This window comes from Erythrolamprus reginae, chromosome 1, assembly GCF_031021105.1.
Source record: "Erythrolamprus reginae isolate rEryReg1 chromosome 1, rEryReg1.hap1, whole genome shotgun sequence".
In the NCBI taxonomy this organism is placed as follows: domain Eukaryota; kingdom Metazoa; phylum Chordata; class Lepidosauria; order Squamata; family Dipsadidae; genus Erythrolamprus; species Erythrolamprus reginae.
The window spans coordinates 210,266,904-210,283,742 of NC_091950.1; the positions used below are offsets into that span (position 1 = coordinate 210,266,904).

A 16,839-nucleotide genomic window follows, 5' to 3' on the forward strand; every position below is an offset into this window, starting at 1 on the left:
ATAACTTAAATTTATAATTTAAATTTGTTTATAACATAAAATTGTTTTGTAAATTTAGGTTTTTCCTTGTTAGAGATAATATATGATGATTATTCTATAATGAACATACGGTACATTGTTCATCAATGAACATACATTGAACGTACATAATGAACAACATATATGTGATGTTGTAAGGCTGTAATGGTGGAAAAAAAAAATCTTTTTTAAAAAAAGATGCTATTCTAAAAAAAGGCTTCTGAAAATTTTAAGGTACATCAAGCAGGTGGGGATAGAACCAATTTTTTAGTTAGAGCTTTAAAACCAAAAAATGAATAGGCTGAATAGGTTCTGTATCCAGAACAGATGGAAAAATATTGTTTATAGAGCATCAGAATACAGAATCTAATTAATCATTTTACTGACCTAGTTTTGAATAGCTAAAATTTCAAGCTATGTAGAGGTGTGTAAAATGTAAGGGTGGATATGGTCCTAATTATGGTACACTTAAAATAATTTAAATAAAATAACTAGGCCTCTAGTAGTTTGGTCTATTAATTATCTAGATTAATTGATTTAAACCTTTTAAAGAATTGAAAAGTACTTCTAGTTTTATTTTAAATGTAAATGTAGCAGATTCTGTCCTAGAGGATGGACTTCTTTTTATTTCATATAAACATGTTTATATCTGAATAAAAACACATCATTCAAAACCATTTATATGTAAATGTTATTAATCAAGACAGTAATTCTATGACTTATTTCCTGGAAATAAACTTTCGTGAACAAGGTCAGTTTTATTTTTAACTAATCATGTTAATTGCACTGGTGCTGACTCCTATCAACTTTGGGGTCTTCTGAAGAATTTATGAAGCTGAAGAATTTGTGAAGCTGAAAAACACTGCAACTGGATGCATGGGTGAGCTTTTAGCAAAGGGTTCTCTGCCTGGTTGCTGGCTGGACATGGCCATGGTGGGCATGGCCTAGTTGGCCTCTTGCATTATGGTTGAGGGTGTGGGCTTTTTGCCCTCCCCAGGCCTTTATTGAGCTTCCGTGAAGGCAAAAATGGGCTCCCCAGGCTCCGGAGGCCCTCTTCACAAACTTCCGGTAGGCCCGCTTTTCGCCTCCATGTGTGCCCTGCACTTACCTGCATCCAAAACAGGCTGTATGGGGGCTCCTTGGAGGGGAAGGGTGGACAGGCCCAGCCAGGAGTGGGATTTGGGGGTTCTCCAAACTGCACAGAATCTTAGCTAGAGGTTCTCTCCTGTGAACTCCCAGCTCCCATCTACCTCTGGCTGGCTGACATAATCATAGTGATATGTATCTAGCCATAGGTGGTACTGATGTGTAAGCATTCATCTGTAAGTAATAGACAAAGGTTCTTCACTTCACAAAGCATAGTCTGTGGGAGTAGCCTTTGGGCACCACACTAAGTTCCTTGCTTCTGCAGGCATGGACAGAAGCCTGAAATGCTATAGCCTGTAGCTTGTTTCTAGGCTGTAAAGAAGGTTAATCCCAGTTTTCTGCTGTAATGAAAAGATATATAGGAAATATGGAGCGTTGAGGGGTGGAAGGAAGGAAAATAGGGCACATTATATTTTTTTAATGTCAGTTTTCTGTAGCAGTTCATACGTCATGGTTTCTGTCCTTTCTTCTTTGCATCTATTTAAATCAGGACTGTATTTTCCACAGGAAAGTCTATAGTTGGCAAAAATATAAATATAAAAAAGTTTAATAGTGATATATCAAAAAGGATAAAAGTCCTTTTTTGGGCTCAAAGAGTAGCTCAAAGAGAGATGGAAAAGTAATAATAGAATATGATTCATAAAGAGAATCAAAGTTAACATCAGGCTTTGGGAAGTCAACTGTGTTTGGTATTGAATTTTCTTCAAATAGAATTTAAAAGTTCTTGGGCTATTTACAAGTATTTGTAGTCTTCAGGTTTGCACTCCACTTTTCCTCTTCACCTGCTTTTCTTGGCTGTCATAGTAACGGAGGGGGGGAGGTTAGTTATATGGGAGGAGGGGAAGGATACTGGTGAGTGCCCTGTTTGAAGTTGCAAATATTTTCTCATCAATGTCTCCCTGGTACAGCTAGGCATCAAGGACTTGTTTACACCCTGCTCAAGGTCAATGGCTTCGGTGGCCCAGATGTGGAAGACCAAAGGGCCGGCGCACCCACCTGACATCTTGGGACATTTTCTTTGTATATAAATTTTGTGCGCCTTTGGCCTCAGAACTTGCTTTCATTTTGTTGCTATCACTTCTTGTCTAATAAAAGTACTCATCTCTATCAAGTAGAATTGGAGTTTTTCTTTCCTGGACTTTGAATGGAAGCATACCTGATATTTGCTTTATTTTTGGTCTAAGCCTAATGACCATAGTCATCTTTTGCTGTTATTTATCTGTATGCCGTACTAGGAGCCTTTTTGGCTGATATGAATATATGTCGTACAAATTATTAAGAAAACTATAAGCCCCAATTTAGAACTTTGGGATAAATTTGTAAGTTGTGTTTGGATAACTGAATGTTCATTAGTTTAGAAGACCTATGTGTACCAACCAGGAACTTGCAAATATAGTGACAATAAACCTTGGTTCACAGCCAAACTCAAGCAGTTACGCCATTCCAAAGAGAAAGCCTACAGAAAAGGTGATAAAATGCTGTACAATCAGGCCAGAAATAAATTAACAAGGGAGATCAGAGCAGCAAAAAGGAATTACAGTAATACCTCGTCTTACAAACTTAATTGGTGCTGGAAGGTGGTTCGTAAGGCGAAAAGTTCGTAAGACGAAACAATGTTTCCCATAGAAAACAATGTAAAAGCGATTACTGCGTGCAAGGGGGGGGAATCGCAAAATGGTGCTCCACTGGGCGCTGCCGCCCGGCTGTCACCTTTTAAAACAGCTGGGGGGCTTCTCAGCGTTCTCGGCAGCGGCGTTTTCGGCCGATCTGGAGGCTGAAAGGGAGGTGGGGAATACCAATAGGGAATTCCATGGGCAGAGCTTTGACGTCACAAAGACGTCCTTCCTGGAGGCCACGTTTCGGCCAACTGTCTGTTTTTTATTATAATATGAAAATATTTCCAAATGTATTGAAAAAGTCTGTATGGAGAAAAATAAAAAAAAATACCTGGGAAAAAAAACACAGATGACCATTCGGTTTGATTAGCAGGTAGAATAGGATTTTGTCTGCATCTTTTTCACGAGGTCTATCTGTGCAATACAGGATGCAATCCTATATATGTAAAATCACTTAACAGCTGTAGAACTTGTGGAAGCCCTTCTATGAATCTGGATTACAGGGTGCATGTAGAAAAAAGAACAAAATGGCTAAAAAGAGATGTGGATGGTTTAGAGAGTGCGTCATATCCAGACCACAGCCACATCCGCCTTAACATGCAGGTTTCCTTTAGCTGCAGACTTCCAACATCCCATCTCATTTCTTCAAAGAATAAATAAGTTACTCTTATAAAGCAGCACTCTCCCCTCCTTGCATATGGCAGAATGGGTAATTCAGTCCAGTGGAGTTTTCTAGAAATGTCAGAGAGCCGTTTGCTCTTTCATTTTGGACACCTTGCAATTTTCTGACTCGGTCTTCTTAGGAGAGTCCCCTTTGGTCGGCCTAAAAACGATAAATATGTGAAATGGCGGTGGAAAGGCTTACAGTTACTTATATTGAACTTCCCCTTTTGTTTCCTTCAGTACCTAATTACTTTAATTTGCTATTCGGGGCCTTTCACAAGTGGCTTTTGCCAGTCAGGTGATGCCATCTCCGCAATGAACGCCATGAAGATAATAGCGGTTAACGATATTTTATGGAAGGCAAGACTGGCCTTATGCTACTAGCTTTAAAAAAATTTATAGTAGTCAAGTGTGTCATTTTTATTTTCTCCCAGGACATGCTGTACGTATTGAACTCTGCTCCTAAACTTAGTCACAATCTCAAAGGTGCATCTGACTCGGGAGATGGCAGGCGTGCCTTCGACCACGGTTAAAAAAAAATAAGCCGACTTCTCATTTAGATCCGAACAAGGCCACTTATCACCTCAACGACCTCGCCTATCGAAGACTAAGCGTCTTCGCTCGGGAAGGCCATTGCGTACCTCCTCTCTTCGGCCCGCCCATTCGCGGCATTCGGCCGACTGATTTACACACACTCTTGCCACTCAAAGGAAAAGCGACCTGAGAACAGCCGGGAGGGGGGGAAGCCGGCTGAGTCGGACAACCGGATTTTCATTGGTTGGGGAGCGATCTGAAGGCGGGACCAACAGTTCGCCCTGGAACAGCCCCCACCCCCCGCCTCCTCAGAAACCGGCTTTGCGCTTTTCAAACGCCAACCGTGGAGGTGACGAGAGCGAGCGCGGGTCCGGGCGCAAGCGAGCTTGAGGCCGACGCCGAGAAAGAGGACCCGCGGTGCGCCGAGTGGGAGGCTGCCTCGCGGATGCGGGTTGCGCGCGACTGCCTGCGCTCCTCCGGAGGGAAAACCCCGAGGCTTTTGGAAGAGAACGAACGAAGACAAGCCCTGGCGCGGTACGGTTTACTTTCTGGGTCCTGGGAGAGCTTTTTTCTCTCTCTTTTCCCTCCCCATTTCGTTATTTTGTTAAAGAGCGGGTCGGGACTTGAACGGGTGTTTTCAAGGGCTCTTGGGTTTCGCGCTATTAGAAGCTCACAAAACGATTTCCCTCCAAGTCAGTTAAGGGAGGACGCGCTGTCGTGTGAACACTTTTCGGGGAAAAAAGATGGTGTGCATGGATGTGTCACTCGCCCAGAGAGAAGTGGTGACTCGTCTTGGGGTTGGAAGCAGCTGCTTTGTGGGAACCCCGGACAAACAAGTTCGTTTTTAGGACGTCGTTTGCTTTGGGTACCTCTTCTGCCTTACGTAAAGTGTCAATTGGCGTTACTTTCTTCTTTTCTTTTTTGCCATCTGCCTAAACTGTCGGAGTTTTGCTTGCACGTGTTGCAACACAACTTGGAGTTGATATGTCCGGTCTGTTTGCAGTCTCTTCAAGATTAGCGGCAACACTGGCCGGAGATCATCATAATTGTGGTCCAACACGCTTGGCTTCCTGTCTTCCCCTTCCCTTTGCACTGTGCAGTTAGCTCAGTCGCCGCATGACAGATGTGAAATATTTCTTCCTATCATTCAAAATTTCCTTTAGAGTTACTTTAAAGATTGATAATCGTATTAATTTAAAGAGAGTTTAGATAAGAACTTGGAATAGAATTTCAAGGAGATTCTCCACAGCATACAGTCTTTGGGATTGTATAGTTTGTTCAAGGCATTTTTATATTTCTCTGCTTTGTATTATTATAAAATAATTTATATTGAGAAGCTCAAACTTGTCTGAATTAGAAAAAAAATCTCCATGTAGCCACCACACTTTGAGGTACCTCTTTCAGGGCTATTGTTTGGGAGCAGCTGTTGAACCAGCATTCCTTCATTGTCAGTTCTTTTCTTGTTATTACAAGAAAAATATAAACCAACATTTTTCACTAGAAGGGGAGAGCAAATGATAGAAGAAAAATATAAACCAACATTTTTCACTAGAAGGGGAGAGCAAATGATAGAAGCTGGGGAAAGCTAGCAAGTATTAAGAGGATCTTTGTTAAGGATCCCACAACAGCTGAAGCAAGCATTAATTAGAAAATTAGTGGCAGACTTACTGCTCAGAATAATAAAGGGAACACTCAAATAACACATCCTAGATCTGAATGAAGGAAATATTCTCATTAAATACTTTGTTCTGTACAAAGTTGAATGTGCACAACAGCATGTGAAATTGATCATCAATCAGTGTTGCTTCCTAAGTGGATAGTTTGATTTCACAGAAGTTTGATTTATTTGGAGTTACAGTATATTGTACTGTTTAAGGGTTCCCTTTATTTTTTTGAACAGTGTAGTTATTTATGATGCTTCAGTTTTTTAAAAACAAGTGTTTGTAAATTCATTCACAGAATGAGTAGTTAACATTACAAAAATGAAATTTTAGATTTATTTTTGCCATTTCTTGGCTTTGCTTCATTCTAATGTTATATCTTTAACCTTGAATAAATGACCTAATGTCCTAACAAAGCTCAGTACAAAGCATATAGGAACTTTTATAATGAAAGTCAAATAGTATAGGTTTTATGCTATCCTTCAACTGTTTAAAAAATGAATTCCCAGTTCTCAATCATTTATGAGTTGAAATGTTCACTTTGACGTTTTGTAAATGCATGTCCCTGAGAAGCAATGGATGTTTTATGTGTCCCAATCACAATTTCAATTTTTTTAAACAATTGTGAAAACATTAGTTTGTAGATAATATTTTGAGATATGGGGAAATATTTGTAAATTCATCAGATTTGAACTATTAAGAATCTGTCATTCCAAGCTAGCTAACTGGAGAACATTGCCTTTTGAAGTTAGTTGAGCTTGATTGTGACTTAATATGCCTCAGCCTGAAAATTAGTTGTCTGTAAAAATTAAATTTGGGCTAAGATAGTTTTAGGGTTCACCTTAAACTAATTAAAGAACTAATTAAATAGAATTCTGAGAAATTTAGGGAGTGTTTACCCCTGAATTACCTCAATCCATTTTCAGTTGTTTGGCATTAAGAGAAAGTGTCATCTTGATCATAGTATGTGATTTCCAAAAGATGATTTACTGCATAAAACATGCAAATCATTTAAGCAATACATGTAAAATGTGAATAAATACTTCAACTCTGTTCAAAGTGTTTCTTTGAAACTAGCTGTTAGTAGACTACATTTTCACCTCTATACAATTGACTTTTAAACACTAACTCTAATTTTGTTATTATTGAATTATTTTAGCTAAATAAACTCTCCTACTCCTTTGAATGTTTACATTTCTAAATTATTATTTTTCACTTAAGATGTATACCTGAGAATGCAACTGAGGCAATGCCATAAAGTATGAATCATAAGATACAAATTCAGTGTTTTTCTCTGGAAGTCGTTATGGTGAATTTGTTGTCCTGCTAAACTATTATAGTTAAAGTAACATTTCCTATAAGTCAAGTTTGATTTCTGGTGAGTTCATGGACATGTCCATGTAGTTTTCATGACAGTAAGGAAGTGGTTTGCTACTTGGTAGTGGAAGTGGTTTTTCATTGCTGTTGAATACTTTTTTATTTTATTTTCCAGTCTTGCTTACAGTCCTGGGCTTATCTGATAGTCTTCCATATAGCTACTGCATAGGCCCTGACTAGTTTAGATCAATAAAATTTGACTGAGTGCTGCCACTTATCTAGGCCTAGTTATTATCTTGGTAGAATGCATGAACAGCAAATTTACAAGATGGGCTCTGTGAGATGTGCCTCAGTTTTGCTATAAGACTATGATTATCTGTAATGATAGAAAATATGTGCAATGTGTACAAAAATACTTTGTAAGTGAGGAGATACTCATTCTTGAATTAGAGTAGCTCACAAAAATAATTTGAGAGATCTATTTTAAACTCTTCCTAGTCTGTTAGGATTACAAATTTTAAATAATTTGATGTTACTCCTATTTTCTACTCTGTTATTGAATTATGAATTAATGAAATAGTATTGCTAATAACTAGTAGTACTAATTGTAAGACATAACTATCTTGGCAATTATACTTCCTCAGAATTGTTTCAGCAGGGTTTCTTGTTTCTTTTTTGAGAAAGATGATATACTGTACATCTTTTGGTTTCATCCATCTTAAAGGTAATGAGAATTTACTGAAGCAACATTTCCATATGGAAGCCATAACAGACTTCTTTGGCAAGAACACTATATCTGTCTGTCTGTCTGTCTGCCTGCCTGTCTGTCTGTATGTAAGTCTTGGCATATTTAGGTAATTTTCCTGTGTAAGGTTGATAGACTCCTGGTGACGTTTCAACAAGGTCCCGTTCGTCATCTTCAGCCTGTTGTCTTTGGCTTTGTTCACCCGGACAAAGCCGAAACAAACATATACATACATATATGTATGACATGTATCTATACTGCTCAAGAAAATAAAGGGAACACTCAAATAACACATCCTAGATCTGAATGAAATATTCTTGTTGAATACTTTGTTCTGTACAAAGTTGAATGTGCACAACAGCATGTGAAATTGATTGCCAATCAGTGCTGCTTCCTAAGTAGACAGTTTGATTTCACTAAGTTTGATTTACTTGGAGTTATATTGCATTGTTTAAGTGTTCCCCCTTTTTTTGAGCAGTGTACACACACACACACACACACACATATTTATATATATGTATAAACTAGGATAGATCTATTTCAGCCTTGTTCTGGCCTCATCAGCTAGCCATACACTCACTGGGATTTGAACTTGTAGCCTTTGCTTGCAAACACACACACACACACACACACACACACACACACACACACACACACGTGTGTGTGTGTGTGTGTGTGTGTCACATGTTTTTTTTGCTGAATTTGAAAATTAAGGCAGACTAGGATAGATCATATATATACATATGATTTATATGATTTCTCATATTTAACTAGAAATGCACACATTTTTAACACACCATGTAGCGTTTTCAGTTAAAGTTAGTTCAGTTTCAGTTAGTTTTTTTTCCTAATGGTCACATTCTTGGAAGTATCTCTGACAAAGATATGGAAAATTTCATTATAATTTTAAACTTTCCCAGTTTAATGATCTTGTAAATTTGATGTTCTTGAGCCTGAAAGATGAAACATCTCAGCTTCCCATGCGCCTCTGGAATTACATACTCTAGCTCCACCTCCTGTCTTGTTCTGCACCCAACTTCTGCCTCTACCTAGCTTTCAAGGGTGTGACACACTTCCTCCTAACTCTAGTGTACATGTGAGTGAAAAGGACTTTCATAGTCCTTGTGCTTTATTGAAATATAAATGAGGAAAAATGATAAAATGAAAATAAATACTGTTGTGCTCCTTTCTGGCCCTGAAGCACTTAGGAGTGTTACTAGGGAAATTGCCCTCTTTGTCTTTGTGAGAAGATTTACCAACTTGATGAGATAAGTAGAATAACGTTTAGTTTATTTTAAAAAGGAAGGTGGATAAAATGGAATGCAACAACTCCTTTTTAAGTAGCTGCATGTAATGCATTCAGTTCAAAAGGAGTTGAAATATAGAATTGTTAAAAAGACAGGGTGAAAAATAATCATGCAAGCCAGTAGAAGGCCAACATTGAGTAAACACAATGATAGAGCTGCTACCAATATAAAAGTAACTTTGATGTAAATTTGAATAAAACATTGAGAATTGAGCTTGTAGAGACTGTAATAACCAGAGACAATAAATCACATTTAAACACACACCCTGTTAAAGTAAAAAAGTAACCTTATGCAATATTTCTAGCTCAACTAGTTTCCTATTCCTTGCGATGACCTGATGCCTGAAGCTAAAGTCCCCTTGCTTTTTCTGGCTCTTTTTCTGGCCTTTTTCCCAGCTTCTTGTAGATGTTTTCCTTTTTCTCAGTGATTGAAGAGATTCCAACCTTCTTCCAACCTTGGCACAAAACGTTTTCCTTTTTTTTTTCTCTGGCAGTCTTTTTAAAGATAAAACTTTTACCTCCATAGCAGATTGGCAGGATTTAGAGGGACAACTGCTTATTGATGCTAAAACTCATATAATTCTGGTAAAGACAAAGAAGATATTCTGTTTGGAAAACAGCTGTTAATCTTGTGAATGCCAACTGTGAAATTCATTCATGAAATAATTGTTAAAAATAACCGAAAAACTTTGTTTTTATCACATCACATTCTGGGTCAGTTTTGCTTGGTTTTATAGCCACTTTGTTTGCTTTATAACAATTATTCAAAATGTATTAATTAGTTGAAAATGAATCATTATTTGCATCCTTTAAAAATTGAGCTTGATTGATTTATATAAATCTGTTGGAATTTTATACTAAAAGTGTTTCTTCTCAGATCTGAAAAACTTAAAAGGCAAAAAGCTTATTTAATGTGAGTCAATAGGAATTTAAATTAAATAAAAGCTAATGGCAGAATGGAAACATATGAGGACTATTGGATACTTTTATTTAAATATAACTTTCTTTAAACAGGTGAAAATCAGTACAGACCTTGGAGAGACCCTATGCATTAAGTATGTCTAGAAGAAAATCAGAAAATAAAAGCATCCCGGGCTTGTTGCTTATATCACCTCAGACACAGATAAAGGCAGATAATTTTCATCATTTCTATGAAGTTGAACCCAAGGAATTAGGAAGGTAAGTATTCTCAGGGATTTTTTCCCCTAAATTGATCTTGCTTTAATTTCTGTTGTATTAGAGCATAATGTACTGTAATAAAAAAAAACCTTGTTATTGCACCTTTTTCAGAGGATTCAAACTAGTTATTAAAGAAAAGAGTAAATTCAGCCCTGTTCCTATCCAGAGACTCCTATAACAGTTTGGTCTCCTATCTTAGACCTCGCTAACTGCTATGTATGTGCTTAGCTTCAGTTTCAGCTTTTTCAAAAACTACAGTTTTCTGAACCTTGCGTATTGCACTGATCTTGCTCTGTTAAAGTAAGTTGCAGATGGGGCCCCGTAGAAAAGCAGTTTATGGAACATTTTGATATATAAAATATGACATGAGAAATATTTTTTTCTGTGATCAGATTAAAAATAATTACATTTGCCTACATTACAGAGAATTTTGAAGTGTGGAAGGTGTTTCCCACAATATTGGGAAGGAAAACAGGCCGCCTTGTTTCTTCAGCATGCTTAAGAATTTGGGGAGAAGATAAAGATCACTATCTTAGTCTATGTTGCTCTTCAAAGATTTTTGGAAGCAGTAGAAAAACGTCTGAAGTTTTCAAAAATTTGCAGAGCTTGTCGTAAACTAAGAAAGTTACCCTATTTTATTCCTAGATTCCCATGAAAGTTGAATAGCTAGTGGATCCACCTATGAACTTTAAAATTCTTAAGAGTAGTATTATGCTTTTTTCCAGTTAGAATTGCTAGATAATTTTAAAACTAGAACTAATGAAAGAAAAATTGTGTTCTGTGTCTGGGCAGCTTATACTGTTGTCAAGAAGAGAAATGAAAAGAGGAAATCAATATTGCAAGAACTCTACAGTTCCTTCCTCATACACATAATTCTATTGTGATACTTTTTCATATTAGTAATAGCCTTATTCATGAAAAATACAAAGGCTGTATAGTTTTCAATGACTCTAGAACCTAACAAATAGCTTAATCTTTTAGGAAATAGTGGTAGTCCTCTACTAATAACCACAGTTGGGATTGCTAAGTGAAGTGGTAGTTAAGTGAATTGCACCTGTTTTTCACATTTTGGCCATGGTTGTTAAATGATTCACATGGTCATTAATTGAATCCAGTCTCCCCCATTGACTTTGCTTGTGAGAGGCCAGCTGGGAAAGTTGCAAATGGCAGTCACATGACTCCAGGCCATTGCAAACATAAGTACATGCCGATTGACAAGTGCAGGGAAACTAATGGTTATAATTGTGAGAAATGGTCATAAGTCACTTTTTTTCAGCACTGCCATAATTTCAAACAATCGCTAAACAGATGGTTTTAGGCCAAGATGTCATGCTTCCAAATAACACCAAAAATTAAGTTCGAGGCAAAGTGTTCCTTAAAGTTCCAATTTATTAGTAGAGCCATGTTGGCGTATCTGGGAGAAACACGGATCTGAAGTCCCCGGGGTTTCTTCACCCAGTTGAAAGTTCAAATTCCTATCCCCATACTTCAAAGTCCATTGACAAATCTTCAACTGCCACCCTGGCAAGAATCCACCCATCTTCTTCCATGCAGGTGCAGGAGTGCGAAGAGAAAGAATGACTTTAACTATCTAGAAAGGATTTCTTATGGCTACAAACAGACAGCCCTCATTCAATTTTCCCTCCCAAATTCCCACAGTAAAGAATGCACATTAAAATACTATAGAGTGTGGCAGACCAAAGATCCCAACTAAAATGGTTTCCGCCTGACACAAGGATTATCTGTACTCTAAATCAGGGCTCCCCAACTTCTGGGACATGGCACACTAGTGGTCTGTGACCTATTTGCAACCAGGCTGCATTAGGGGCAGGCCAGCATACCCGCATGGAACTCAACTTGCATATTGGTCCACTGCTCACGCAAGTGGAGCTGCACGCACACATGTGCATGCTGGCCTGCCACTCATGCATCCCAGTTGTCTCCCCCGCCCCCGGGGCCACCAAGCCGCAAAAGTGCTACTCTAAATTTATACCAAAAATACTTTACCATTCATAAATTCCTTCTTTACCATCTGTCTTAAAAAACTTATTTAAGTTGAATGGAGCTCCTGGAAACTACTGTACAGCAACACAGCTTTGGGCTATTTTTAAAGTCAACCTAGAATTCCAGGTCAATGACTGTAAAATAAATAATTAGCATGGGCTTTCTATTCTGGGAATGTATTAATAAACATTAATAAAACAATGTGTTCTGTAATTCTTTTAATTAGTGCTGTAGATAATAGCAAAAATTAATCTTTCTTCTTAATAGCAAAACAGGTAGACAGGTTTTGCCTAGTCTTTGGTGGTACATATCTAGTTTTGAAAAAAATGATCTTGAAAATAAAAAAAAATGATTATTTTTTGTGATCAATATATTGAGAGTAAAGTTTCATTCTCTGAGCTTGTGGTTGGTTTCTGAACATTTTGCTACTTTTGTTACTTTTGCTTGCGGAATGCCAGACTTCAATGAATTCACGAGCGTGGTGGGTGGTAGTATGGCTGATGATTTTTGTGTTGCTCCAATCAAACTGGTGCTCTTTGGTTTTGTGTGGGTAGAGATTAAGCATTTGGGATCGTGGCCTTTGATTGCCAGCCTGTGTTTGTGGATCCTGGTTTTTTAATTGACATAGTTGTCCCATGTAGAATTGGTTGCAATGGTTACAGTTGATTTTGTAGATCACATTGTTTCTTTCATTCTTCCTATTCTTTCCTTCTTTGGTTCTGGATAATTCCGGGCTGAATGTGGCTGTTGATTTGTCAGCTATTGCTATTCCTAGGGATTGGAAAATTCTGGCCGTCGTTTCCATTTATATATGGTAGCATTAGTTTTTGTGTGGTGGTTGGCTGTGTGATGTGTTGTGGTTTGGGTGCAGGGTGAATTTGATTTAAATCAAAATTTAAATCACTAATAAAAAGGCTTGATTTAAATCAACTTATTTATTTATTTATCATTAGAGTTGGAAAGGACCTTGAAAGTCATCTAGTCCAACCCCCTGCCCAAGCAGGAGACCCCACACCACCCCAGACAAATGACAGCCCAATTTCCTCTTGAAAGCGTCGAGTGTCGGAGCGTTTACAACCTCCGCTGGCAAACCGTTCCACTGGTTGATCACACTCATCATCAGAAAATTCCTCCTTATTTCCAGGTTGAATCTCTATTTGGTCAGCTTCCATCTGCTGACTTGACTTAGATCATAATTTTTAAAGAGCAATTGTCATCTCTGTCTCGCAGCAGCAGCTTCCCTGACGTGCTGTTGACTCACTGACAGTCTCAATATTGCAGAATATATAGGCTCATGCCATATAACTAAGCTCCAATTCATTCTGAATAAACTAAATTATTAATATTTCTTACATAGAAAACACTCTTTAGAAAGATTTTTACACCAAAAGCATTTTATTAAAATAAATTTGATAAAATTTTAAAAATCTGATTTTTAAAAAAAAATCTGATTGAAATTAAAAAAATCTGATTTAAATTAAAAAAAATTGTTTTAAATTTAAAAAAATCTGTTTTTATTTTTTAAATTTTTTTTAAAAAAAAATATCCACCCTGTTTGGGTGCTATGTGTTGGAATATGAAGTTTTTTGGATAGCTATTATGGAGAAAGATGGGACGGTGAAAAAAATGGGCAAACCGGAAATTTGGAAAAATTGATTTCCGGTTTGCCCATTGTGCTGTTTTGCACACTCCGAAGGCTTCAGGGAAGCTTACTGAAGCCTAGAATGCGAAAAACAGCACAATGGGCAAACTAGAAGTCTGTTTTTCCAAACTTCCGGTTTTTCCATTGGGCCATTTTTCACATTCCAGAGCTTCAGGAAGCTTCCCTGAAGCCTGTGGAGTGTGAAAAACAGCACAACAGGCAAACCAGAGGTCTGTTTTTCCAAACTTCCAGTTTGCTCTTTGGGCCATTTTTTCACACTCCGGGGCGTCAGGAAAGCATCCCTGAAGCCTCTGGAGGGTGAAATGGACTTCCCCAAGGCTGAAAATCAGGTGGCCAGTGTGCGCTGGAGCTGACATAGGACAACACCTTGTGTGCCCTCTGATATGACTCCGCGTGCCACCTATAGCATGATTGCCATGTTGTTATAGAGTATGTGTTACAGTATTCTATCATAACATTTACAGAACAGGTTTTGAATAAAGAAAAAAGTTGTTCGTGTGCCTGAACATTAGGTGGGAAACTTTAAAATGTCTAGCTACAAGGATATAATCAATGCCAAGAAAGTTAGAATGTATTGTATTTTAAGTTGGAATCAATAGTTAATAATTTTATTACAATAAATATGTAGAATATATATTTTTATACCTAGCTTAATTTCCTACATTGAACTGAATTATTTTTGGTTACTTGTGTGTATGTGGCAAGTCTTTATTTTGCTGATTTCTTCTACAAAGAATTCTTTGATTCCACTTAAAAGTGATGTGCCCTTCAGGATGCTGGATCACAAATTGAAATTCTACTTCCTACTGAGGTTTCACAGGAACAGTGGTGATTGTGACAGTAAATAGAAATGTGAGATATACAAATGTTTTTTGGGGAAAAGGTGCATGAAAATAGATTACAGGTCACTTGTTTTTAAATAGTTAAAATAGTTAAATAGCTAAAGGTTCATATATTGTATCTACTCTAGAACCTAATCTTTTTTATCCCTAAATGCGTTATGTACACATAGCCACAGATTTAATAAATAAATAAATAAATAGCCACTCAGCTTTGTTTGGAAACTAAAAAAAAAAGTAGCCAGAAAGGAAAATGGTGGAACTGAGCTAGTAAACCATGTCCAAATTTGTTGGCCCCACTACTTCCTGCCTAGTCCTGCTGTTACTCCTCTTCCTTCTGCTTCTTGTTATTTATAAACAATTGGATCCTGAAGCCCCTCATTAAAATAATGTATACTAAATAGTTTTAGGATTTAGTCTGGGTTGGACCTCTGAGCTTTCATACTTGTGCTGGAGCCCATCTTCAGGAAACTTCTCTCTAGCAGAGTGTCTGCTGTTCTGTGTGTGATATTAAGTTTCACTAATACTGTATTCTATTCTAATATAACTATTCACTAATAGTTTCACCTATTCACTAATAATTTCACCTGTGCTCCCATTCAAATGATTCCAATCCAACCCTGTGGATGATTAGCTGCCAAAGTAGGGCCTTAAAATATAAATTAGCACCTGTACTTTAAATTAGATCTGGGAGGCGATTGATAATCATTGATGCAGGACCTTCAGCCCCGGTGTGTGCTCCCATTAATGAACATCTGTCAGAATTGTAACTTCTGGTGATGTTCAGAGGCATCCCCATACACAGCACACTGAGGTGCTCCAAGCAGGAGGCAGTGAATGCTTTGAGCCAGTGTAGGCAGAATCCTCTTCCTCTAGATAGATTGCAGCTGGCATACCAGCTGAAGCTGGCAAAAAATTTCATAGCCACAGCTTCTACCTATTCTAGTAGGACCTGTAAGTCCAGAAGAACTGCCTGGTCAAAAGATTGCTTCTGAGGAGTAGTCCCATTCTGTCTAAAGACACTTGATGGACAAACAATAGCTCCATCTTACTAGTATTCAAACATGGATATCGCACTCATTCATTTATGTTGACAGTATTCACATTAATATTCCACAAGATCACTCAATACAAATGTAAGTGACATAGGCAAGTTAGAAGTTTTCTCAGTCTCAGTTTAACGCGTGCTATATCCATGTTACTTGAAGTTACATCTGGCAATGCCTGAGATAGATATGTACATTTATAAACAAAATCTTTATCTGAAATATAAATTTGAAGGTAGCCGAAATGGGGAAAAAAGAGAGACGTCTGCTGATGGGTATCATATCAAAGGGAGAGAAATCAGGAGTAGATATGTGAGGCAAAAATGAACAATATACTTACATGAGCAGCTATGAAAAGTGTGGAATGTTTCTGGTTATAACGTCCATGCAATTTGCTTAGTTTGTGTGAGGTGCGTCTTTCAGTGTCTTAGTTTATATGTACCAAAATCCCTCTTCTGCCTTAGATTGTATAGGAGCTGAAGTTGAATGCATACTTGTTGACATACATGTATTTTTTCCATGTTCTTCAAAGCACTTTTACCTCATCAAACGACAAGCATTGCACAACCCTAATGTTTGGTTGACTTCAGGAAAATGAAATGGTTCCTTCTTTTTGTAATAGTGCCAACAAATTTATTGAGCTAATTTCACCTAACGAAGCAATAATAATAATAATAATAATAATAATAATAATAATAATAATAATAAAAATAATTATTTAAAATTCAAGTTTTATTACATTACTGAATTTCACTGGCTCACATTGCATTTGTAAAAAATCAGTCACCTTGAAATAATAGGTGAGATTTTAAAGTTATGTTTCTTTGTAGTAACTATTCTGTTTGTTCTTCAGTACACAATTCAGTTGCTGACTTCAGAATGAGGCATCTTTTGTTTCTTTTGGATGTTTACTTGGAAAATTCTTCTTTTAATTGTTTTATAGTAGAGTCCTAGGAGAATTGTTGATTTCTTTTTGAAAGAAACAAACATGAACTTGTAAGTAGTTCCCACACTTGTCCATAATTTTATTAGCACATTTTATTTGTTAATTGAAATACGATCGTTCAAATAGATGTGCATTTATATGGAGAACAAAAATAAC

General features: G+C 37.3%; 1 protein-coding gene across 1 annotated transcript in view; it reads left to right on the forward strand.

Annotated features, from left to right (window-relative positions):
- Nucleotides 1-4,142: 4,142 nt before the first annotated feature.
- STK17B (serine/threonine kinase 17b) overlaps nucleotides 4,143-16,839 on the forward strand; it is a 31,884-nt gene continuing 19,187 nt past the window's right edge. Inside the window, exons 1-2 of the mRNA XM_070732128.1 lie at nucleotides 4,143-4,511; nucleotides 10,021-10,185. Coding sequence (XP_070588229.1) covers nucleotides 10,064-10,185 — 122 coding nt within the window. The 5' untranslated portion in view covers nucleotides 4,143-4,511; nucleotides 10,021-10,063. The remainder of the gene's footprint in view (nucleotides 4,512-10,020; nucleotides 10,186-16,839) is intronic.